At 37.9% G+C, this 26,558-nt stretch overlaps 1 protein-coding gene across 1 annotated transcript in view; it reads right to left on the bottom strand.

Moving 5' to 3' along the window:
- The window catches only part of LOC150084453 (MKRN2 opposite strand protein-like), a 58,146-nt gene that overhangs the window by 6,665 nt on the left and 24,923 nt on the right, over positions 1-26,558 (bottom strand). Inside the window, exon 3 of the mRNA XM_090375232.1 lies at positions 12,842-13,007. Within this exon, the coding sequence (XP_090231358.1) occupies positions 12,842-13,007 (166 nt within the window). The remainder of the gene's footprint in view (positions 1-12,841; positions 13,008-26,558) is intronic.

Genomic DNA, 26,558 nt, shown 5'->3' with positions numbered 1-26,558 from the left:
TACTACCAGTTTATAACAGATTCCACTAGCAGAAACGCAACTGGAAATTGTTTTTATTGTTTTATGGTAGTAACCCCTAGAAATGTGCTTTAGTAAAATGTGAGGTGTTAATAGTGTATCTCCTCCTTTAAGATGTTGTTTATTCAGTTGCTATATGCACGCAACTTTGTTGATGTGTATCAAGGGTGACTCCTCATTTTGTAATTGTGTTTTATTCCCTAAAAATTGCCTGCTGAGCGTCACATGATCACGTGCTGCTCGGGATTGTGGTTAATCGTCTCACATGCTCGGTCTCAGTCGGCATACCTCATTCGTATAGTCAACACTGTAGTCAGCATTCGTGCTAGCGTTGTGACCACGTGTAGGTGCGTAAAGCATTTTTTTATTTTGTGTTCAAATGTAGTGACTGTTCTTTATTAACTGTGCACTACGAAAATGGCCCCAATGAAGAAAAGGGTTGAAAAGGAAGGCGGTAAGAAGGAGATGATTAATGATTACGGTAGAAGTTAAGAAGGAAATCATTGAGAAGCACGAACGAGGTATGAAAGTGGCCGCCATCGCAAGATTTTATAAGAAGTCTACGTCAACAATTTGCACAATATTATAGAAGAAAGAAGAACTAAGGGGACTAGATGTAGCAAAAGGAGTCACGAGAATATCAAAACAACAGCCACGTATTCTGGAAGATGTACAAAAGTTGCTTTTGGTGTGGATAAACGAGAAGCAACTAGCAGGTGATACTGTGACCAAGAACTTGATCTGTGAGAAGGGAAAGGCCTTGTACACCGACCTCGTAAGTAAACAGCCAGGTACATCTACAGAAAACGAAGAAGGCTTCAAGGTGAGCAGGGGATGGTTTGATAACTTTAAGAGGAGAAGTGGCATCCATAGTGTTGTGAGGCACGGAGAGGCTGCGAGTTCAGACGCTAAGGCAGCTGAGGCGTTCGTTGCCGAGTTCCAGAAGCTCATGGTTTCCGAGTGTTACCTGCCGCGGCAAGTTTTTAATTGCGATGAGACGGGGCTTTTTTGGAAAAAGATGCCAAAGAGGACCTACATTACAGCAGAAGAGACTGCAATTCTCGGTCACAAGCCCATGAAAGACCGTCTCACCCTCTTGCTGTGTGCTAATGCAAGCGGTGATTTCAAAGTCAAGCCCCTGCTCGTGTCTCATTCTGAGAATTCACGAGCCTTCAAAAAATGCAAGGTGCAGAAGAGCCAGTTAAACGTTATGTGGAGGTCCAACAGCAAGGCTTGGGTCACTCGTATCTTGTTCGTTGAGTGGATCAACAAGGTCTTCGGTCCTGCAGTGAAGAAATACCTTTTAGAAAAAAAACTGCCACTCAAAGTCTTGCTGGTTATGGATAATGCTCCTGCTCATCCTCCAGACCTTGAGAACGACTTACTAGAAGAATTTGAGTTCATTAAGGTCAAGTTCCTTCTTCCCAACACTACTCCATTACTACAGCCCATGGATCAGCAGGTCATTTCGAACTTTAGAAAGCTTTACATCAAGGCACTATTTCAGCGATGCTTCGAGGTGACCGAAGGAACTAACCTTACCCTCCGAGAGTTTTAGAAAAATCATTTCCACATTGTAAACTGCCTCAAAATCATCGATAAAGCCTGGGATGGGGTCACCAAGAGAACCCTCAATTCTGCTTGGAGAAAACTGTGGTCTGATTGCATTGAGGGGTTTGCTCATGAACAGGAGCTGCCAGTTGTCGATGAAATTGTGTCCTTGGGGACGACCACGGGACTGGAGGTGAATAAGGACGACATTCAAGAGCTGGTGGAGGAACATGGCCAGGAGTTTACCACCGGCAAACTGATGGATCTGCATCGCGGGCAACAGCAAGAGGTTATGGAGATCTCGTCTGAGGAGAAGGAGAAAAAAATGGAGACATCTCTATCTTCAAATGAGATTAGGGAGGTGTGTAAAATGTGGGAAACAGTGCAAAATTTTGAAGAAAAGCACCACCCAAGTAAGGCTGTGGCAGTGCAAGCGATGAATCTGTTTAATGACAATGCAGTGTCATATTTCCGTGAAATCCTCAAAAGGAGGCAAAAGCAAGTGTCATTGGAGAGGTTCCTTGTTAAAGTCGCACAAAAACAAAAAGTCAACAGATAGTAGTGATTCCGTTAGTGACAGTGAAAGTCGTCCTACCCAATAATTAATAAATTCGATTGCTTTTAAAAATATAAAAAGTATGTATGTATTTTGTATTAATCATTTTTACAGTATATGAATATTTTTGAGTTTTGGAACAAATCATCTGGGTTTCCATTATTTCTTATGGGGAAATTCGCTTTGATATGTTGTTGTTGTTATTTGGTTTTTAGGAGCATTAGCAACTAAGGCCATATTGCTCCGGCATATGTGGTGGTCATTCCCTGACCTTTCCGCATCCTCCGTATTTGGCGGTGACGGGCTCGAACCCCGGTCTAATCAAGAAGAGTGTGCTACACACTGCTGCTCCTTCCCACCTGGCTACGGAGGCGCCTTCGCTTTGATATACGAGTTCTTTGGATTACGAGCACATTTCCGGAACGAATTATGCTCGCAAACCAAGGTACCACTGTACTTGGATTTCAGGAAACCTTCTAATACTGTTGCACACGGAAGGCTGCTGTACAAACTGGAGAGATATGGCATTAAGGGTAAGTTACTACAATGGATAAAGGGATGGTTAAGTGGGAGACGAGAGAGAGTGATCAATGGACACTGCTATTCTTTGACAAATGTTATTGGTGGAGTTCCCCAAGGTTCGGTGTTGGGCCCATTGTTGTTTTGTATATTTATCAATAATATTGATGAAGGTATATCAGGTTTAATGTCCAAGTTTGCAGATGATATAAAGGTTGGCAGGGTTGTTAACGACAGTAAAGACAGTATGCTGCTACTACAACTGGATCTAGATAAATTGGGCAAATGGGCTGAGAAGTGGCAACTGACATTTAACATTGACAAATGCAAAGTACTGCATATGGGCAGAAGTAGCCCCAGAGAAACGTACTAACTGTGTGATACGTTTACACTTAGGTTGGTAGAAAACTAGGGTAGTAGGGCGGTAGAAAATGAAAAAGATCTGGGAGTAATTGCGCAGTTAGATATGAAGTTTTCTGAGCAATGCAGACAGGCTGCCTGAGCAGGTCATGGGATATTGTCAATGATATACAGGAATTTTTTTAGTAGGGAAAAGGAGGTAATTATCCCTCTGTGTAACGCAGTGGTCAGGCCACGCCTTGAGTACCGCATACAGGTCTACAAGCCTCATTTTAGGAAGGATGTAGAGAGTTGCTTGAGCACGTACAGAGAAGGGCAACAAGATTGGTGAGGGGAATGAAGGGGTCCTCTTACCAAGAAAGGCTTAAGTTCTGCAAATTGCAGTGGCTGGAGACTAGGCACCTCCGAGGTGCTCCGATTGAAATGTATAAGTCCTTGATTGGGTTGAGCACATTGAATTCTAATGGGATTCTTCCGCTTGCTCAGATTATGAACCTGAGGGGACATAAATTCAAATTGAGGAAAAACAGTTGTAGAATAGATTGTGGAAATTTGACTTTAGGCAGCGGGTGGTTAATTGCTGGAACCAATTTCTATCTGTCATTGTGGAAGTTGAAACTTAAATAAATTCAAGAAGAAACTGGACAAACTTTTAGAGGGAATGGATGTATGAAATTGTTTTTTTTTTTTTTTGGCTGGTGCTACATAAGCTCATACTGTTTTCAATGAAGATAATGAAGTGACTAAACTGGCTTTGAAGTTTATGAAAGTTGGTCATAATCTCATTATTGAGAACAAGAGGCTCCATGTCAGAATAGAAGAGCTTGAGCTTTGTCTTCTGGCTTCTCCCATTACTGCTGTCTCGAGATCTATGCTTCTGCTTGATGAAATATTCACACAATAAGAGGGGATGAAATTTTGGACAGTGCTGCCTTGTTTTTTGCACAGCCTATTGGAGCAGAACCTTTTCATGCATCCTAGATGCAACACTTTGTTATTCTTAAAGTGGCTGAAGTTCGTAATCTTTCCACGTCTAAGGAGGTCATGGATGAAATCACTGAGACCTTCAGAAACTTGATGGAAGAAGTTAAGATAAGCACTATGAATGATCATCATTAAAGAAATTTTTTAGAAACTAAAACGGGAGCAGACATTGAAAAATCATCACCTCCCTAGAATTTACTGGTGTTGGTATGAAATATGCATCTTCCAGAAAAGAAAATCCATCCTTATTATATATGAAATTGAGAGGTCTGTGTCAACAGAAGAAATAGTGGATGATCTCTTTTATAAAAATTTAAATCACTACATCATTACACGATAGGAAGCAGCACAATAAATTAATTTCAAATTCATTAATTCTACAGAAAAGTAAAACATTTATTAACCAGATTTTCAGCCTTTCCCTGAGAATTTACAGAACTTGAATTTGGAGGACTGCAACTTTATTTGGTGGTCTGCACACAAGCATCAACCTTTTCATCACCTAAGAAGAGGGATGTTACCAAGGATTTTTTTTCCCCGCTTTGGCTATGGTCACATCATCCAAACTTGTAGGCAAAGAGTTTCCTATTTGCATTCTATTTCTAGCAGTGTGCAAAGATAGGGCATTTATTTTCATTGCTCCCATTGGTCTGAGCTGCCCCAGAGTCTTAAATGCAAGAGTTGTAAAGAAACTCCAGCCATTCCATTATTTCTTTATTCATTTGTTTGTTTGCAATAACACATGCATTACAGAAAAAAACATTAGTTCAGCTGTATATAGAAATATTGCACAAAATAAAAATTTAACGTAAAGGTGCAATAATCATTATTATACGACTTTCACAGTTTTGAACAAAATATAATATATTTTTATTATTAGGACTGGCAAATGATGCTAGGAATTAAGCTTATACAGCATCAGCCATGAAAAAAAAAAAAAAAAAAAAAAAAAAAAAACACACTACCCACCTCATGTGTCCATCTTCTTCAATATTATGTCTAATTCTTCCTTAAATTTATTCAAACTACTTGCTCCACAACGGCAAATGGCAAGTTTATTCCAACCATCAATTTACTCTCTGACTGAAAGAAAATTTAGCGTATATCTTGCAGCTGTCCTTTCGCAATTTTAATTTGTTTCCTTATGTGTATGTGTTGTTTGAGAGAGAATATCATTAGGTTTACTTAATCCATTTAAAGACTTAAAACACTTCAATAAAGTTTCCTCCCAATTGCCTAGTTTTGAAATTTGCAGAACTGAAGTCTTTTCTTGTAATAGTATCCTCTGTGCCCATTCAAAGAGGCCCACATCTCTTTTGAAATGAGGCTTCTAGACCTGTATGCAGTACTCAAGTTGTAGCCTAACCATTGCATTATACAATGGAATAATCACCTCCTTGTCCCTGCTAGCAAAATTCCTGTATGTAATTGACAAAAACCATATGAGCTGTTCTAACAGCCTGTCTTGCACTGCTCAGAGACCTTCATGTCAGACTACAATAATCTTTCACCACCTTCAATAGGAGCAAAAAAGGATATAAATATAAAGTTGGATGAGTAAAGAAAGGACGCAAAGTCTAAAGCTATGAAGATTATTTGAACCAAGATGGAGTATATGGGGTGTAGTTTGGCAGAAAGTAAGATAACAAAAGGTAAACCTGTGAAAGAGAATAACTTTGTCATTTAGGGTCAGTAGGACAGCAGAGTGGAGAGATTGACAAGGATGTAACGAGTAAAATAGGTACAGGGTGGATCAAGTGGAGGCAAGCAAGTGGGTCGCTATGCTATCAATGAGTATCAGTAAGGCTTAAGGGAAGATTTTATAGGATGGTGGATAGGCTGCCACTGATTTATGGAGCAGAATTTGGACAGTAAGGAGAAAAAAATGCAGGAAAGTAGACTGAGATGGTTTGGCCACAAAGCAAAAGTCACAGACTGCAACCAGCAACTAGGATTACACAAGATGGCAGTGGCAGTTGGGAAGGGTTAGAAAAAAGCAGGGAGAAAACATGGTAGAAAACAGTGAGAAAGAATATGGAAGAGTGCAGAATAAATAAGGATTCTGCCCACAGTAGAAACAAGTGAAGAGATTAGGACTAGTAAAGCTGACCATAAGTAGATGGGATAAGTCTTGAGAGCAGAGAATTACGATATGCCACCGTTCAAATTTATGTGAAAGGCACTTATGTGAGACTGTAGCATTAGCATTAGTAGAGGCATTTGATGCAAGAAAGCAAGCTTATGCAGCATCAGCCAAAAAAATAATAAAAATAAATAAAAAATAACCACTTCCACTTCACCCCTCTGTTCGTTCGAAATACCTGTCCAGCTGAGCCTTAAACTTATTCAGGCTATCAACTTCAACGACAAGGGATGGAAGTCTGTTCCATCCCTTGTCGTTGAAGTTGCTAAAGGCAAATTTCCTCACGTCTATCCTACATCTGTCTTTCCTCAATTTGAATTTATGCCCTCTCAGGTGATTATTCTGGGCAAGAGGAAGAATCCCATCAGCATTGAGCATGCTCAAACCATTCAAGGCTTTATACACATCTATCAGATCACCCCGCTGGTGCCTAGTCTCCAGACACTATAATTTGCAAAACTTAAGCCTTTCTTCGTAAGAGCACCCCTTTGTTCCATTAACCAATCTTGTTGCCCTTCTCTGACCTCGTTCCAGCATCTCTACATCCTTCTTGAAATGAGGCCTCCAGACCTGTATACAGTACTCTAGGTGTGGCCTGACCATTGCCTTATACAAGGGAATAATCACCTCCTTATCCCTGCTAGAAAAATTCCTATATATCATTGACAATACACCATGAGCTACTCTTGCAGCATGTCTGCACTGCTCAGAAAACTTCATATCTGCCTGCACAACCACCCCCAGGTCCCTTTCATTCTCTACCACTATCAGTGTAGTACCACAGAGTTGATACGTTGCTCTAGGGTTGCTGTTTCCCATATGTAGTACTTTACATTTGTCAATGTTAAACTTCATTTGCCACCTCTCAGCCCATCTGCTCAACCTTTCCAGATCCTGTTGCAGTAGCATAGTGTCAGTAGTGTCCTTGACAACCGTGCCAACCTTTGTATCATCTGCAAACTTGGCCATTAAGTGTGATATACTATCATCAATATCATTTATAAATACAGAAAACAATAATGGACCCAATACTGAACCCTGAGGGACTCCACTAATAACATTAGTCCACGATGAGCAGTGTCCACTGATTACCACTCTGTCTTCTCCCCCTCAACCACCCCTTTATCCATAGCAGCAATTTGCCTCCAATGCCACACTGCTCCAATTTGTGCAGCAGTCTTCCATGTGCAACAGTATCAAAAGCCTTTCTAAGATCCAAGTATATAATATCAAAGTTATTCCCTGCATCCAGTTCTTTTGTGACTGCATCATAGTATCCAATCAAATTGGTCAGGCAAGACTTCTCCTTAACAAAACCATGCTGTGTCTGAGCTATAACTGAAGTCTTGTCTAGATGATCCTGCACTGCTTCTTTAACCAGTGCCTCCATTAATTTTCCGGTAACAGAAGTTAAAACTTTAATCGCCCTTTAATCCTCCTTTGTGAATTGGGGTCACATTTGCACATCTCCAGTCCATGGGTACTTCCCCTGAGTCCAAGTAAGCTCTCATAATTATGGCTAAGGGTTTATTCTTACTTCCTTTGCTGCCTCCTTTAATATAACTGGATAGATCCCGTCCACCCCAGGTGCCTTTCTTGTATTTATCTTCAACAATTTCTCCTCCACTTTACTCTCAGTTATTACAAGATTCTGTAGCTTACTGCCAGAGTTGAATACACCTCTGGCATTCCTCTCGCTGAATAACTCCTCATGTGTGAATGTCGATGCAAAATATTCATTTAGTTTGTTAGCTACCTGAGCAGGATCATCAACAGTTGACCCATCGATATCAAGTGGTCCAATCTGATTCATTCCCTTCCTTCTAGAGTTTACATAAGTAAAGAACTCTTTGCTGTTTTTCTTTGCATCCCTTGCCAAAGATTTCTCGTAATCTGCCTTCGCCTGCCTAACCTCCTTTGTAACTTATTTACAGATCAACTTGTATCTATCATAGGCTTCTGTGTCACATGTTAATTTGTATGTATCCCATGAATTTTTCTTCTCTGCCATATGTCTCATTAGTTCATCTGACATCCACCTAGGCCTAAACCTTGAATAATATTTCTTTGTTGGTATGTAAAGCCTAGTAGCTTCCAAGATAAGTTCTTTGAATGCTTCCCATTTTGAATTTGCTGTTGGTAACATCATCAGTTGGTCCCACTGTATAGAATTTAAATACTGTCTCAGTCCATCGTAGTCGCCATTACGAAAGCAATAGTCCTTCCCTTTACCCCTAATGGTAGTTACCTCTTTGAGTAAATCCCACTTCAGCACAATGTGATCACTGCCACCTAGTGGTTAATTTCCCTGCAGATTCTTAATGCATGAAGAATCACTACTGATAATCAAATCAAGAGTATTATTCCTTCTAGTTGCCTCCCGAACATGCTGATGTAGAAAACAATCATCCAATAAATCCACAAACGCCATGCTAGTGTGTGAGTGACCAGCCCCCAAATTCCAGTCAATATCTGGGAAATTAAAATCCCCCATTATAAGACTCTCTGATTTACTGGCCTGCTCTATTTCCCTGTACAATTTCTTATTATACTCATCAGAGTCATTAGGCCTATAGCACACTCCTACTCTCAATTTTGATCTCCGAATACTTATGTCACACCAAACTGACTCGACACTGCTCTGTCCAGCAATGTCGACTGGCTTCACTTCCTTGGATTTTATGTATTTCTTAACTAATAGCATAACCCCTCCTCCCTTTCTATCCTGTCTATCTCTTCTGTAGACATTGTACTCCCCAAATTCCGGTTCTGCATTCCTTATATCTGTGTGACACCTTATATATCTTTCCTTATATCTGTGTAGCTTTACTGACACCTAAATACATTATCTCAGAATTATTCTTTGTATCTAATTTTTTGTGACGAGATCATTATATCTTATCAGATTAGTTAGACAATGATTTAACTTTAGCAAACCAATGCTCTTTCTCATGTAACTACATTTATGTCCAGATAATCCTGCAATAACATCAGTAATCCTAATTTTCTTTGCAACAGAAGTTTGAACAAGTTTGTTGTGGACTGAACCATGCATTTGGAAATGGGCAATAATTGATAGACTTCTTTCAAAGCTATGATCCGTTAAAGACAAAGTTTATTCGGATTGGAAAGAAATAATAAGGTTCTTTATTAATAAATCGTATGCATTAGTGAGTCCTTAAACAGAAGGCCAATGGAATCTTACAATACATTGTCTATACAGTGAACAAATACAGATATAAGCTACATAAAATAATGAATAAAGATAAACAAACAAACAAACAAAAAAAAAAGTAATAGTAATTAAAACAAAAAAGACAAGTTGAGCAGAACATAAAATGACAATGGCAAACTAGCATGGGCACTTACACAATTGACCTTTACAAACAGAAAGATAGGCCAAGATGTCATTGCAATAATCCTTGTTAATAGACCACAGGTTAATGTCGATGTTGGGTGAGTTGAGAGTGTCCAGAGTCACATTTGGGAAATGCCTCTTGAAATTCTGTAACCTCTGGAGCCTTGAGCACAGCGACAGGGTACTGTGGAGGTATCTTCCTGGCAAACGCCAGCCAACTGTGTCCTAGATGTTGATGTGATCATGCTTGGATGAGCCCAGATGAAGGAATACCTTTATTTTTAGCACATGAGCTCTGTGGGTGTGTATTGTAGGTTGGAGCAGAGTGTAGATTTAGATGTTGTGTAGATCTGGTGAGCTCACAAAGTGGCTGACTTCAGCACCCAGAATTTGAGGCTGGTGTGGAAGATCAAACTTCCACGGCATAGGAGAGCACACTACTGAAGTAAGTTGTGAGGTATTTCTTGATTATTTGTTTATTGTGAGTTTTACACAGATCTATTTTCATTCCCTAGAAGGCTTTGGAATACTAAGCTTGGATTTGCTGTTTGCAAGTGAGTTTCACATCAAAGATTTTGATGCTGTCTGTGGGAATAAGAAAATGGAAAAGTGTATGCTTATTTTGTATAATATCCATATGCAAGAACACCACATGAAATGTTTCATTATGTTTGGTTGCCAAGTTCATTATTATAATGGAGGGATAATTAATTTCTTGTCTTCTTCAGCATTTATGTACTTTTTAACCTGCAACTGAATATAAGAATCCATTATAGCAAGAACTTTTCTGATTTTCTCTACTCTTGTTATAGTGAATGTTCAGTGCACTTAGTTCATCGTCCTCTCTACATACAAAGAAAAGCAGGTGATGGTGTGCAAGCATTCCAGGAATACCAAACTAAGGAGTCTGGATTCCAATAATATCTTAAGCAGCCCAGCATGCCATAAACCATCACCAAAGAAGGTATGAACAAAAAACATAACCAACCAGAGCAATAACAGAATTAGAGAAAAAAACAATATCAACATATAACCTTATTTTCAGAAACCATGAAAAAAGATGCCGCACTCCCTGGGTCTGGTCCCTTCCCCCCACTGCCTCTGGCTATACTCCAGATCTTGGGTACACGTCTCTGCGCAGTGGACGTGGTCTCAAACAGAGATATTGTATAGTCAAGTTCCGTGACTGGGTGATTATTGTGAATGCATTTTTTTTATTATTATTATTAGCCATATGGTGCAAGAAAGCCTGAGGCTTATGCTGCACCAGCCAAAAAAAATTCCCAAGTACCCAAGTCCCAAATTCCCAAGAGAGAGAGAGAGAGAGAGAGAGTCAGAATTAATTAGAAAGGAATCACCAAGAAAGAGAAGAATGATGATATCCAGCTCAGGACCCTGGGTGTGCCAAGCCCATACTCACCAGATGTAAGCCCCTGGGGTTGTTTTTGCTATCGTTAGTCTTAGTTAGGGTATTTATTCAAGCCTTACCACTGCTTTTATAGCAGTAAACGAGTTCCCTATTTAAAAACAGCAGTAAGGGATATTTTAACCAAAGATTATGCCAAACCTTTGCTATGGTTAGTCTTAGTTAGGCTCTTTATCTCCTGCCTTACCATAGTGGTTTATCCCCTGCCTTTTGTACCAGAAAACGAGTTCCCTATTTAAAAACAGCAATAAGAGATATTTTAACAAAGATTAGTTTTTATGCGACTTCGGGAGGGATTTAAGCAAAAAAGTAGTTATTATTGCTTATTTTAATTCTGTATTGCTGTTTCTCTTTATCTTTATTTAAACTTCAATGTATTACAATATTTTTTGGTGTGTTACATGTGGGTAGGGAAAGAAGTGAGTGGCACCTGTCGTTGTTGTTGTTTGGTTTTTAGGAGCATTAGCAACTAAGGCCATATTGCTCCGGGGATATGCAGTGGTCATTCCCTGACCTTTCCGCATCCTCCGTATTTGGTGGTCACGGGCTCAACCCCGGTCTAATCAAGAAGCGTGTGCTACGTACTGCCGCTCCTGCCCACCTGGCTATGGAGGCGCCCAGGCACCTGTCAATCACTGCTTTGTTTCTGACCGTTAGTCGAAATATGGACTTGTACCCAAGATCTGGAGTTTTACCCTGCCTCCAACTAGAGAAGCTCAGAATCACCTGCTCCCCCCCCCCCACACAGACATCAAAAACACCGAAATCCAGGTGCAACCAATAAATTATTTTTCCTTATACTACTGTCTAGTACTTTGCTACTAGACAGTAGTACAAGGAAAAAGTAGTATATGTCTATATGTATTGTAATGTCTAAATGTGTTTCTGACAAAATATACTAGCTCACTTTCATTTCATTTGCTCTTATTGATGGAAATATCTCAGGATATTGTAGTCATAAGGTCAATTTAGGCCAGCCAGGCTAGCAGCAAAGTACTAAAATAGCAGTTTATGAAAATCCTCAGAATCGAATCAATGAGCATCTAATGACCAACACAGATTAAAAATGCATAAGGCTTAACACCAACTAACAGGAACATCCTACACCAGCAAAGGACAAGTCCTATGATTAAGCTTTACTCTTTTTCAGGTACAGCCTAGAAATAATATGGAATTCAGCTGTATCTCTGACTCATTTGTATATACTTTTGTCAGAAATAATAATTTGTACATATGCTTTAATCGAAATTTAAATTTAATAGCCTACAAAAACTGAAGAAGTTTTTGTGCAACTGTAAAAATTATATACAATATAGTTCCCTGATTCAAGGAGTGCCCCTTCATTCAAGTTACAAAAAGATACTCTTCAGCCTCTACATCAGAATAAACCACTAATTTCTGAAGTGCTTCAGAACTTGATTTTTGGTTGAGCTTCTGCTTTTACTCATCCATTTCAGAAACCACAGAAGCAGTTAATACCTAATAGCACTTCCAAACATCTGCCACTTTACAGAAAGCCACAAAAACAAACACAGAGCTCACCTAAGAACAGAATGATATCCTTTCATGACAGTGCCATATCATATATGATAAATGTGATTGCTGATGCAAAAAATAAATAAGTTTTATTTTTTTTTTTTTTGGCTAGGTTTCAGAACGCATATAGTCTGAACCTCTGAATAACAATGTCCGTGTATTTAGAGAGCTTAAGAAGCATATGAAGGAATTAGCATACAACAAAACCACTATCATCCTTTGAATCACAAGACTAGTGCCCCAACAAAACAAATGTCAAAATGACTATTAGAATTTATTTTAAATAAATGTACGTTTCTGACAAACACATACCAGCTCAGTTTCATTTCATCTGCTCTTATACCATTCCTCTCTATTTGTAATTTGTTCAAAATAAACTAGAAAACAAACCTTTGAGACTTGAATTGATCTTGATGCCAAATTTTCTTTAGGTTCTCATCCCAAAATTCTTTCCAGAGAGAATCTGATCTCGAAACAACTGGAATTTCAAGACATTCACTCCAACAAAAACCTTCTATAATTTGTAATCCTTCGTAACTATATGCATGAACATTTCCTATGGAAAGGGGATGGGGAAATTGAAATGGTTAATACTGCATAAGATAAAAATAAAAACAATTGTACACCAGGTGCACACCTTTTCATTTTATAAGTGGGTACTAGGGCTTGCATAAAACCGAGAAATTTCAAAACCGAGTTTAACCGAAGTTTACTCTTAAAACCGGTTTTAAAACCGATTTTCTGAGACTTAGGGTAAATAATTAAAAGCTTATAACACAAGTATTTATTTTATCTTGGGTAGACTGTACAAATCGTAATCAAATCTTTTAAACAACATCTATCACCTCTTATAGTAAAAAAAATAAAAAAATTAAAATGCTCCAAAAAGGTAACCAGCTTGAGATTATACAAAATTACAAATTGTATTCAAATCCTTTGAATAAAAACTATCTTCTCGTATAGTAAACAAAAAAAAATAATAAGCCCTATAATAATAATAATAAATAAATAAAAATAATGTAAAAAAAAAACAGCTTGGGGAAATTACTTTACTATTTATTGCTCAGCTTTTTTCTGAAAATGATCCTTTAAAAAACACAGTATATTAAGCATTTTTCCTGATAGACTTGACCTTATTTTTGTGTTAAAGAGACCAGTGATCGAAAACACTCTCTCAGATTGGACACTTGTTGGTTTAATGGTTAGCAATGCTCTATAAACTTTCTCCAGCTTTTCACTTCTACTGCTAGTTGCCTCCAAAATTTTAAATTCTTTGCTGATTTCCAATTCACTCGGATATTTTTAAGGCTCTTCAGTTAATCTCTTTATTACACTATAATACTCTCGCATGAGTGTATCTCCAACATCGGAACTAGACGAGTCTTTATTTTCTTCTAAAAGCACAGTTCGTTTATTTTCAGTTTCTTCATTCAACGCTAAGACTCCTTCGGAATGTTTTACAAACAATCTCTGATAAATCAAAACTTGCTTACTTGGAAAATCAAAAGTTCTTGAACCTGAATCTTCTTTCCTAAACTTTTTGGGGTTGTGTAGATAGCTCAGCAAAGCCACAATTTGGCAATTTCTCTTGCATTGTAATGCTGCAAAAGGCTTTGGTGAAACTTTAAAAGCAAATGGGATTTCTGCTGTATCAAGCTTAGCAAGCAGAAATTCTATTGAAGACTCTGCTTTAAGTAAGTCTGTATCTTCTGAGGTTATAGCCTTCAGAATCATTTCAACTGGTCGCAAAGTTTCACGTAGCAATTCAAGTGTTTTCCAGTCATCGTCAGACAGCTTCAGTTGACAGTACTGCACATAGAGCATTTGGAATGCAATTTTTCAATTTCAAAAATCTCTCAATCATATAGAATGTGCTATCCCATCTAGTCTTGCAATCTAATATAAGTTTATATTCTTTCCCATTAAATTTTGCTTTAACAAAATTTTGTAATGTCATTTTTGGTAGGCGATTTTCGAAAAATCTTGCAAATTTTTCTGACTTTGTTAATAGTTTGTGCAATATTGGCCATTGGATTGAAGAAATAAATGAGCTCATCGGTAAAGTCGGTTTGATAAAGCATGCCTTGCTGTCTTTCTTCAACTTCTTCATCATCACTACTTTCTTCATTATTTTCATTTTCTTCATGGTCTTTGGGAGACTCAGAGACTGTGGCACCATAATTGATTGCTTTTTCATAAAGTACATCTATAACTGACAGATGTATACAATGGTCTATACATTGTTGATGATTAGGCGTAATTTGCTTGCCAAACTTAATCATCATTGCTGCTCCATCGGTGGTGCAGGCAACAATATCCTCATCCAAGTTCAAACCAAATTCCTTCAAGTGTCCGTTCACAATTTGCCCAGTTCTTCTGCTATCAAGTGAACCATTAATCTCAATAAGACCTAACGACCAATGATTGTCTTTTGAATGCACATTTATATTCATATACCTTTTATTTTGTATAGACGTATATTCGTCTAGAGTCAATGAATACCGTGCACCCAAAACCAATGAATTTTTGAAATGCTGATGAGTTCTTTCTTAGTTTTATAATAATTCAGAACCATATTTTTAATTATTCCATTCACTGAGACTGGTGGTAATTTATCGTTTTTATTTCTCTGAAGGTGAAGGCTTGATTGTATAAACTCACTCTTGGCAATTGAATTAAAAGAAAATCCATCTAAAGCAGCTAATTTTGAAATCTCTTCTTCCATAGATTTTTTAACGATAAAGTTTTCTAATGTTCTTACCATTTTTACAGGAGGTTCACTGTTATCTTGTTTAATGTCAATCTGATGCATTTTCTTTAAATGCAACATCAAAGATGATGTAGATCCTCCAGACGACTTCATTATCTTCTGACATTTCGAACATTGTGCTTCATCTTTGCTTTTTCGAGCAAAATTATTCCATACATTTGATTTCATCTTAGACATATTAAGAGTAATAAATATTAATTAGTAGGAATTTATAACACCGACAATTTTAAATAAAAATATTGAAGATAACAAAGGCACAATACTATGCATCACTCCCGCAAGCACTGAATGAAGAGTAAACGAGGCAAGTTTCAAAAGATACAGGTGGGAAGATAAAAGGTACCCCTCCTAGATTTGGGCCACTTGCCCATGAGATTCGTACCTAAACATAAAATAAAATAAAAAACATGTTTAAAATATAAAGCAGTTGAACGATCCAGACAAACGAACAAACAAAAGAAAATGTGCATAACAAAAAACTATATTCGAGGGCTAACAAAAAAAATATTCGAATCCGGTTTCAGAAGCTCGGTTTCGGTTTTAACAACTCAATATGAAAACCAGATTTAACCGGTTTATAAAACCGGTTTGCAAGCCCTAGTGGGTATCTAGAGGTGTCCAATATATCCCAATTAAATTAAGCTTTTGCTATTGAAATTTAGTCCAATCACACGGTATTTGAAGACATTCTATAATTATCTAATACATCCCAATTTTAAAAGTTTATAACATAACTATTTTTACTTCATTTTTTTATAAAACTAAAAAAAAAAAAATAAAATAATAAATAAATAATTTTTTTGTTTATACTCAGCAGGGCCACACAGGGACAAGACAGAGAATAAAGAACATTACTGCAATTGGTGATACATATGGATTTGAACAGAGTTATTCATACATCATAACTTTGTACTGGCACACTGACCACTGGTTAATAATAATAAATGCAGTAAAATTCAAAAATACCATCTTCATAACTGTAGTACTGTATTATTATTTTTTTTAAATTACAGTCAGTTCTGCTATATCACAGTACGTGCATTCCTAAAAATCTCTGCGTTATGGTATTTCGCACATTAAAAACAACAGGATTTGTTGGGAAAAATAGGGATGGGGAAGAGCACTCAAAAAATGTTCAGTCTGGTAAGTAAAACACTAAAAAAAGTTAGAAATCCAATAAAATTGCTAACACAGGTTTAAATATCTTAAATTTCTAATAAATAAATAAATATTACAGTAAATATAGCACTTTAACTTAACAAAATATGAAGGTTGCATGATTGATATTTTTGTTCACTGACATTTTCTTTTTTTTTTTTTTTGGATTGTAAAATTTAAAACAGTAAAAAAGATAAGCAATCAATGATGAACACAGGACGCAAAGTGAGACAAATTTATGAAGCTTAAAAAATAGGAATGAAGAGCAGATTCTGAAAATTCATTTATGCGTTTTATATGATTGAAGATTTCATGGAAAGGGAAACATTTCACCATAATAACGTAAAAACTGACAGAATTCCAGCTATCAGTATAATCGCAAATGCAATAGCATTGAGTTTACTACCCGTTTATAATTAGACTGCACTAACAGAAAAGCCCAAAAAACTGGGAACTGCAAATTGTTTTTGTTTTATGGTACTGACCTCCAGAAATGTGCTCCTTTGATCACACTGTCATCATCATCATCAGCCATTTTTAATCCACTGCAGGAAGAAGGCCTATCCAGCAACTTTCCAGTTCCTTCTGTTTTGTACAATGGCCATCCATTTACTACCCACAAACTCGTGATTTTCATCTGTCCATCTATGTGTGTTGTCTTCCGAGTTTTCTTTTAGCTCCTCTTGGGTATCATTCTGATATTTCCTTAGTACATCTGTCATTAGGTCTTCAAGCTGTGTCATGCCCAAGACCATTTCTATTACCCCTCAAAAGTTCTGTTCGAACAGAAAAATGGGAGCTTTGGAAGCTAGAGGCTACTCTAGTCCATCTCAGACACACTGGAGTTTTTTGATAGTAGTGATAAATAATGGAAGAAAGCAAGTTTATACAGCATCAGCAAAAAACAAAAAAAACTACACACTTCATCCATCCATACACTCCAAGCATTTGTCTAGCTCTTCCCTGAATTCATTCAGACCATTCACTTCCACAACAATAGATGGACCCTGTTCCAAAAGTCACAATGAACCACCTGCAAGATGAATGCAAACTTCCAAACATATATCCTGCAAACATCCTTCAACTTAAATTGATGCCTGTTATTAGTAGAGGCATATGATGCAAGAAAGCAAGCTTTGCAGCATTAGCCAAAAAAAAACTCCCATTTCATCCCTCCATTCGTTCCAAATGCCTGTCCAGCTCAGCCTTAAATTTATTTAGGCTATTAGCTTCCACAACAAAAGATGGAAGCGTGTTCCACCAATCAACTACCTGCTGGCTAAAGGCAAATTTCCGCACATCTATTCTACAACTATCTTTCCTCAATTTGAAATTGTGCCCCCCCAGGTTCTTAGTCTGAGCAAGATGAAGAATCCCATCAGCATTCAGCTTGCTCAACCCATTCAAAGCCTTATACACCTCAATCAGATCACCTCGCAGGTGCCTACTCTCCAGGTGCTGCAATTTGCAGATATTAAGCCTTTCTTGGTAATAGCACCCCTTTGTTCTGCTAACCAATCTTGCTGCCCTTCTTTGTACTCATTCTAGCAACTCTACATCCTTCCTAAAATGAGGCCCCTAGACCTGTACACAGTACTCTTGGTGTGGCCTGACCATTGCCTTGTATAACGGGATCATCACTTCCCTGTCCCTGCTAGCAAATTCCTATATATTATTGACAAAACTCCATGACCTGCCCTGGCAGCCCATCTGTACTGTTCAGCGAACTTCATATTTGGCTGCACAATTACCCAGAGGTCTTTTTCACTTTCCACTTCCCTGAGTGTAGTACCACCCAGTTGGTACATTTCTCTTCGGTTAATGCTACCCATATGCAGTACTTTGCATTTGTCAATGTTAAACTCCAGTTGCCATTTCTCAGCCCGTTTTCCCAACTTATCTAGATCCAGTTGGAGCAGCATACTGTCATTACTGTCGTTAACAACCCTGCCAACCTTTATATCATCTGCAAACTTGGACATTAAACCTGATATACCTTCATCAATATCATTGATAAATATGCAAAACAACAATGGGCCTAACACCGAACCCTGGGGAACTCCAACTAATAACATTTGTCCATGAGGACCAGTGTCCATTGATTACCACTCTGTTGTCTCCCACTCAACCATCCCTTTATCCATTGTAGCAGCTTACCCCTGATTCCATACCTCTCCAATTTGTACAGTAGTCTTCCATGTGCAACAGTATCAAAAGCTTTCCTGAAATCCAAGTATATGATATTAAAATTATTTTTGGCATTCAGTTCCTTTATGACCACATCATAGTAACCAATCAAATTGGTCAGACAATACCTCCCTTTGACAAACCCATGCTGTGTCTTAACTATTACTACAGTCTTGTCTAGATGATCCTGCAATGCTTCTTTAACAAGTGATTCCATTATTTTTCCCGGAACACAAGTTAAACTAACAGGTCTGTAGTTACTTATGTCACCTTTTGAACCTCCTTTGTGAATTGGTGATACATTTGCACACCTCCAGTCCATGGGGACCTCCCCTGAGTCCAAGGAAGCTCTCATAATTATGGCCAAGGGCCTGCTTACTTCCTTTGCTGCCTTCTTTAATATAACTGGATAGATCTTGTCCATCCCAGGTGCCTTCCTTATGTTTAACTTCAACAATTTCTCCTCCCCTTTGCTCTCAGTTATTACAAAATCACTTAGCTCCCTGTTAGCATTTGATAAACTTCTGGCACTCCCCTCATTGAATAACTCCTCATGTGTGAATGTAGATGCAAAATACTCATTCAGTTTATCAGCTACCTGAGCATGACCATCAATAGTGAACCCATTTATGTTAAGTGGTCCAATCTGATTCATCGCTTTCCTTCTAGAGTTTACATAAGTAAAGAACTCCTTGCTGTTTTTCTTTGCATCCTTTGCCAAAGTTTTCTCATAATCTGCCTTCGCCTGCCTAACCTCCTTTGTGAATTGATTACAGACTAGTTTATACTTACCATAGGCTTCTGTGTTGCCTGACACTTTATATACATCCTATACATTCTTCTTCTCTGCAATGTGTGTAGTCACAGCAAGAGAAAGAATACCATTCACGTTCAGTTTACTCAACCCATTCAAAGTCTTAAACACCTCAGTCGGAGGTGTTTAAGGCACAAAGAGCAGTGCTCGTTTACATCCACTCTCTGTCTTCTACTACTGAACCATCCCTTTATCTATAGCAGTAACTTGCCCATAATGCCACATTGCTCCAGTTTATACTGCAGTCTTATGTGCAACTGTATCAAAAGCATTCTTGAAATCCAAGTATATGATATCAAAAGCTTTTATCAATACAATGTATGATGTTCCTCAAGATCATCATGGTGTGTAGAACTGACGTGACACCAGCACTTCCAGTACTAAGTGGCAGACTTCCATTTTATCTGTACTTCATTTATAGAGGGAAGAGCTTTTACTTGTGGTGATCAACTCCTATAGATTTGGAGAAATTGAGTTTGATGTTTCCAGTAACTCAGGGAATGAAAGGATGTGCATCGAGGAAATACTGCTAAATAATACACAAGATTGGTTATTGCCCAGTAAGAGTCCAGTTACCCATAATTTTTTTTCCTGCTATTAGAAGTTTGTCTTATGAAAGGTGAAACCAGGTTCATCCAAATCTACAGTGCAATTTTTTTATTAATTGGTCATAGGTCATTCTTTGGAAAACTACAAAAATTAGGGGATATTCAGGTTTCTGTGGTGCTGCAGAAACATGGGAGCATATCACATATCAATGTGAGGAACATGAAGATTTGAAGAGAGCTGATTCATCAAACTCCAGTATCAACAACACAAACAAAGGATGTGAGAAGATTTTGATAAGTACATGGGGTGACTTTCTTGTTTTTCAGTATTTGCAGTTATTAAAAGAATAACTTTATTAAATTATGAAACTGCTATTGATCAATGAAGTCATAAAACAGAAATATGTTATTCTTTTGTTTTTGCTCAAGTGCCACAAGTGGTATTGAGTCATGAGGACTTAGTGAGTAGCTTATTCATGAGTCTCATGGGTGAATAAGCTACCCACTAAATGATTGGCTCTAAGTTGGTCTCTGATATGACTGAGGCTCAGTCATATAAGACTATAGATTCCCCTGCGAGTATTAACATTTTTTATCTTGGCTGCCATGTTGCCATGGACTGCATGTAGAATTTTGAGGAAGTGGATGACAGTAGTACTTAATAAATCCAGCATCTTCAAACATGGCACATGCCAGATTTAATTCCTCTTTTTTTTTTGAAGGTTATGCACACAGCCTAAAATATTCAGGGATAATTCATTATTTTTATTTAATAATACAGTAGCTTTAATGCCAACAATCTCCACAGAAAGACAGTGGCCAGTCTTAAGCCAAGACATTAACCCATACTGTCAGACTGGTACAGTACGTAACATACTGCCTAAGAAATAAGGGTCACAGGTGGGACTGTCCAATATTTTTTCATATGAAATATAAATAGTGCAATATGGTTTCAGTGATAAAATTAAAAATGAAATATACTGTACTACTATACTATACTGTGAACTAGTACTGAAACTACTGCAAAATAAATGATTTCATACATTGCAAATACACAGTAACAATGCCATATCTAGAAAACACATAAAACAGAAAGTAACTGGTGTTTGAAAATTATTAATAGAACATAATGCACAAATATGGCCTATGGTGCTTTTTTTAAAAAAAAATTGGCTAGCATATTTCCCTTCTGTCTCTGTACTACAACTACCTCAGCAAAATATTCAATAGGTGCCAGATTTTTGAGGTTCTATTGCTGTACTTGATTCTGGAGATGTATATGGATGAAATGCTGCTTCTTTATAAGGGTGGGTGTCCACTTCCACCATCCATTTTCTTTTTTGGTCTGCAGTTCTTATTCCACATTATTTATTTGTTCTTATTGGATGTGTAAATTATGATAGTCCTCACTGGATAACTGATGCAACTGGGAATTACAATGGTTAATTCTGTACACAACACGATTTAATTTCAACATGCTGGATACAACATTATGGATGGATAGAGTATATGCATCTGTAAATTATGATCGTTCTCATTGGGTAACAGATGCAACTAGGAATTAAGATGGTTTATTCTGTACACAACTGAATTTAATTTCAACATGCTGCATACAACAATATGGATGGACATAGCTTATGTAGATTACATTGTTGCTGTGTAGAGAGGTGAATATACATATAGCTTCTGGTGCTGCTGCAGACTCGGAATCACGATCAAATTCACTGTTAACTTAGATTGCCATCTATAATGCACTGGCTGGTATGATATTAATCTGAAGTTTGTCCACTGTTCGCGAAGCAGTTGCTGAACAAAGAAAGCGGATGACTGTGCTTCATCTTAAAATTTTTAACCTTAATAAATTAATATTAATAGTGCAGTAGTTGGTTACATTTAACTTCAATCAAAAGTTTAAATAATGTTTTACCTGCTGTTCATAAAAGCAATAGTTTAAAAATGAACACATATTGAAAACACACACTGAAAACCAGAAGACTGCAATCAGTTGAATGGCCTCATTTTGAAAGGTCTGTAACTCATAGTACTGGAAATGGAATACAGCTCATGGATACAGCCTATTCATCTAGCTGCTTTGCACCCTCCAATGTACCTGCTTATTCTTTTTTGTTGAGAGTAAAAAAAGGTAAAGTGCAGTCGTTATCAACCCACTGCAGGATGGAAGCCTCCTCAACAATTCATGCTGAGGGAAAGATGAATGTACAACTGTTACCAACTGTAATCCAAGGTCAAGAGTGCAATCTGAATTTCATTATTATGTTTGGATTTTGCCTGTTCCTCCTCAAGTGAGTGTTGGCTGCTCCCCCACCTGTTGCAATTTTCTTAGGTGTCACCCTTACGGACTTTATTAGATCTGGGTTCAACCCCATTTTGCCGACCCTGTTTCTGTGGATAACTGGGTGGGATTAATTGGTATGTGATATTTTTGGAATGTTAGCACAGGCTGGCCCACCTCCATGGGCTGGATGCACATAGTATAAATGGAACTTTATTTAAATATAGCCTAAATTACCAGTCATGCCAGCTAACAGTCCTGCATGGCTATCATATATGGCAGACTTAAGACTTTGAACTGCTGCTATTTTTAGCAGTCCTACATTACATAGCTCTAAATTTTATTAAACTATGAACACTAAAACAGTTATTTAAGCTATACTCTGCTATAGTCATATGTAGTCCTAATACAGTGGCCCTGTATTTGGGTATCAAAAATATTCTTTAAAAATTAAGCTTTTCACCAAACAAAAATAGAAATATGGGTATAATGAACACAACAGAAGAAACACTGCAAATGGTAAATTCCAAATGCTTGCAGGCAGTCTGTCTCTTTCTGCTAGCAAAGAGCCTATCAAAGTTTAAAGAGGTAGAAGTAAAATCCAGTGTTTTAAAAGTGCATCATCATTTCAGTATGAATACAATGAAATAATAATGAAATAAGAAGATATTGCAGGAGTTAACAAAGCTCCAAAATATGCCTGTTGAAATAGTGTTTCTTTTACTAGCTTAAAGTTTAAGTCAAAGTGCAATGTTAAATTTAGAGGAAGGAAAATAAGTAAAGCCAAAGTTCTAACAAAAGAAAAATGAAGGAACAGAAAATAAAAACTTAATTAAATGCTGACAGAAGCTTTGAATCATATGTAAGAGGAAAGGACATGAATATACATGGGAAGATATAGTGAGAAGTCTGACTACTATTGCTTTATTTCCTCCAGAAAAGCTACCTGATGCAACATAGTGTATAGTGCCATTGTCCAGTAGCACCAGAGAGCTCCCCCAACTCTATGTTTGTCTCTATGATGAATACAAACTTTACAAGGCCATAATGGTGTGCATTAGTTTTTGGTTTGTGAGGTGTTGTGCGGGCTGTGTTGGAATGTTGTTCATGTTCATCTGACCTCGTGGTCATGGAACCCCTGATGGGATCCATTTTTGCCCATCCATTGCCATTGGGAGGCAGGCCAGGATGCAGAGCAGTAACACCCTGGCTAGGCAGCCCCCAGAGTCACCTGAACTTACTGGGGAGTGAAAAAAAAAAAAATGGAATAATGTGGGTGATAGTAAAAGAGAGGAAGTCAAAGTAGGGAAAGTAGCAAGGATGAGGAAGGAAGGCATACTCCAGAAGAGAGGAGGAGGGAAATGAATAAGTGTTGGAATATGCCTGGGTTTGGAAAGCCTACCCAGCCCAGAGAAACAGTAAAGTTTGCAGGACTAGGGTGCCCTACAAAGAGGGGTTGCTAATTTAGCATCAGATATCACTGGATGGATGTCAGTCAAACCTCTCACGAGGTATACAAGAGAATCCTACCCTGGATGAGTTAGCAGTTGTTCCATACCTTCAAATGAAGGTGCCAGCAACGTATCGCACCTGCCCCACATCAAGGTATGCAGGTCAAATCCTACCCTATTCAGGTTAGCAAATGTCCTGCATCCTGAAGACAGAGTGCCAGCAGATCCTATACTGGGGCCAGTACAAGCAGTTTAGGTATTCCTGCATTCAGGAGGGTTCCAGCAAAGTATTGACTGGGAGTGTTAGCCATACAGGACCGTAACAAAAGTATTGGAGGTTTGCAATTGAGATGTCACATCCTTTGGGGAGAGATTTGCTCTTCTCAGAGTGACGGCATCCTGTGTGAAGGTTGAGAAGCAAGTATAACAGTGCTAGTCCATGAAAAATAATTTCTCTCTGCGAGGAAGAGAGCAGAGTTCCACAAACATTTTGCTTCTAGGTGGGTCATACTGATGGCAATGATGAGAGGACGCCTCCGTAGCCAGGTGGGAAGGAGCAGCAGTGCGTAGCACACGCTTCTTGATTAGACCGGGGTTCGAGCCCGTCACCACCAAATACGGAGAATGCGGAAAGGTAAGGGAATGACCACCGCATATCCCGGAGCAATATGGCCTTAGTTGCTAATGCTCCTAAAAACCAAATAACAAATAACAGCAATGATGAGGACATGCACCCAATCCTCAGTGTTTCTACAGGAACACAATGGATCCTCTGTAGGTTATAGCTCAGCAAGTTTATAATTTAGTGTTCTATAATCAAACAGGTTGTGTAGAATCCTGGAGAGTACCACATAGGAGGTTTCAAATATGCGATTACGAGTTTAGAAAGAATCTCTTGGTAACACTGCCTTTTGCAGTAATGTTCCAGTTTGCTTGCCAGATGTCAGTAAAGTGAGCAGTAATATTTTTCTTTTCTTGCTTCCGGCAATTTGTAAGGTTAAGATTATAGTTTAGAATGGATGCAGGGAGTGCCTTCTCATGACAATAGAATAGGCCTCTGGCTATGATTTTGAGGTGTAGTGGAAGTCTCTACAAGGACCTGGAGAGATCGTCGTGTGCTGACAGTGGAGTAGCAGCCACAAGAGATACATGACACAGCAGCAGGTCACGAACCTTGTTCCAAAATTTTGAACACTGTCTCTGCCTTTCTTGCTGCAGAACAAATATAGTGTTTAAGTTTTCACAGACAATAGCATTTTCTATTGTCTAAAAAATCTTTTGAAAAAATTGGAAATTTTTTCAAATCAAACACACATAGGTGTCATGTTCCAACATGCTCATTGCTTTGCAGTGAAAGAGGTTTTCATCGCCTTGTGTTTTTGCAGTTTGCCAGAAAAATGACACAAAAGAATCAACCTCCTCAAATATTTAATAAAACTAAAGAAAACAATCAACTTTCAGTTGTTACATCAAGTAACAGCTGAAAGTTATGAGTTGTCCAGTCAGGTTTATGGAAAAAATACTGTCAAGAGCTCGCGTGTTTGAATGGAATAAAAGATTTTTTAGAAGGAAGAGAGGATGTGGAAGAAATGAATGATCAAGCTGTCCAGTATAAATGAAAACTGATGAATATGTGGACTAATGACACTGATTAGAAGTGGCTGTTGTTCGAGCATTAAAATGGTTGCATCAGAACTCAATATGGACAAAGAAACAAATTTTAACTGAAAATTTAGGCATGAGAAAAGTGTGTGCCAAGGTGTGCCTAAAATTTTGAACTAAGATCAAAGAATGAGAAGACTTTATGTTAGTGAAGCTGTTTTGGAAAAAACTGAAGATGATCCAGACTTTCTGAGTACTGTACTTGCGGTGAAAGTTGGCTGTTCCAGTATGAGCCAGAAACTAAAAGAAAAAGACAGCAATTCAACGGAAGACAATCCCCCCCCCCCACCAGGATCAAATAAAGCAAGCGTGTCAAAAAAAATTGTCACTGGGTGGCCTGGTATGTGAAGTCACATTTTTTTTTGTACTCCTGTTTACTTGCTATATTAAGTGATTTTTATAAATTTAATGTAAAATAGTTACGCTGTGCCCAAAGCTAGATCATCGTTCTTGATGCCTGACTACATTGTAATACTGTATGATGCTTCTAAAGTAAGTAATTTTTGATCTTAATTTCTGCTCCTATACTGTCACTGACCAGTGTGTTTTCGCCATGCCGATCTCAGTTTGCTTTTGTTTGCCACTCTGAACGTTGGCAAATCAATGTTTGGCATCGTGACCTACTTTCTTTCTGGAGTGACAACGCTAGCCAAGAACAATCCTAAGGTAATTTACTAAGAGAGAGAGAGAACTTTGCAAACAAGAAACAACTTGCTCTAACTCGGCGAGTGCTACAACACCAAAATGTTGAAATATTGAAATATAAAAATTTCTTGAAAGAGAACAGAAATATTATATATATATAGTCGTCTGCTTGATGTCATATTTTGTTGAATACATTTTTTTTTTTTTTGTTCAAATAACATACTTTATATTGGGATTAGAATGATAAGTAACCAGCAGGCAGAGAATTTTTCTTCTCTTCCTTCTTCTGAGGCCAATCCTGCATTGATGACTCTACAAGTCAGTCCTGAGAGATTGGAGGATTCTCATTCTCAGGACACTTCTCAGGTGCAAAAAAGTTTCACAGAATTTGTCTAAGACACATTCGGTGTCTCAGGATATACATCAATCGCAGAAAGTTTCTACTATAAACACATAGTCTGCATTAGGAAGCGACATCTCAAAAGGTTTGCCCCAGAACAGTTGGTTCTTCAAATTCTACGGCATCAAGTTTTAGATTTAAGTGCTACCTTAATACTGGAAACAATAGCAAAGTTATGT

This window comes from Mastigoproctus giganteus, chromosome 6 (genome assembly GCF_048544385.1).
Source record: "Mastigoproctus giganteus isolate SK-2022 chromosome 6, ASM4854438v1, whole genome shotgun sequence".
Lineage (NCBI taxonomy): Eukaryota > Metazoa > Arthropoda > Arachnida > Uropygi > Thelyphonidae > Mastigoproctus > Mastigoproctus giganteus.
The sequence above is the reverse complement of the archived record's forward strand: the minus strand, read 5'-3'. Positions and strand labels throughout refer to the sequence as shown.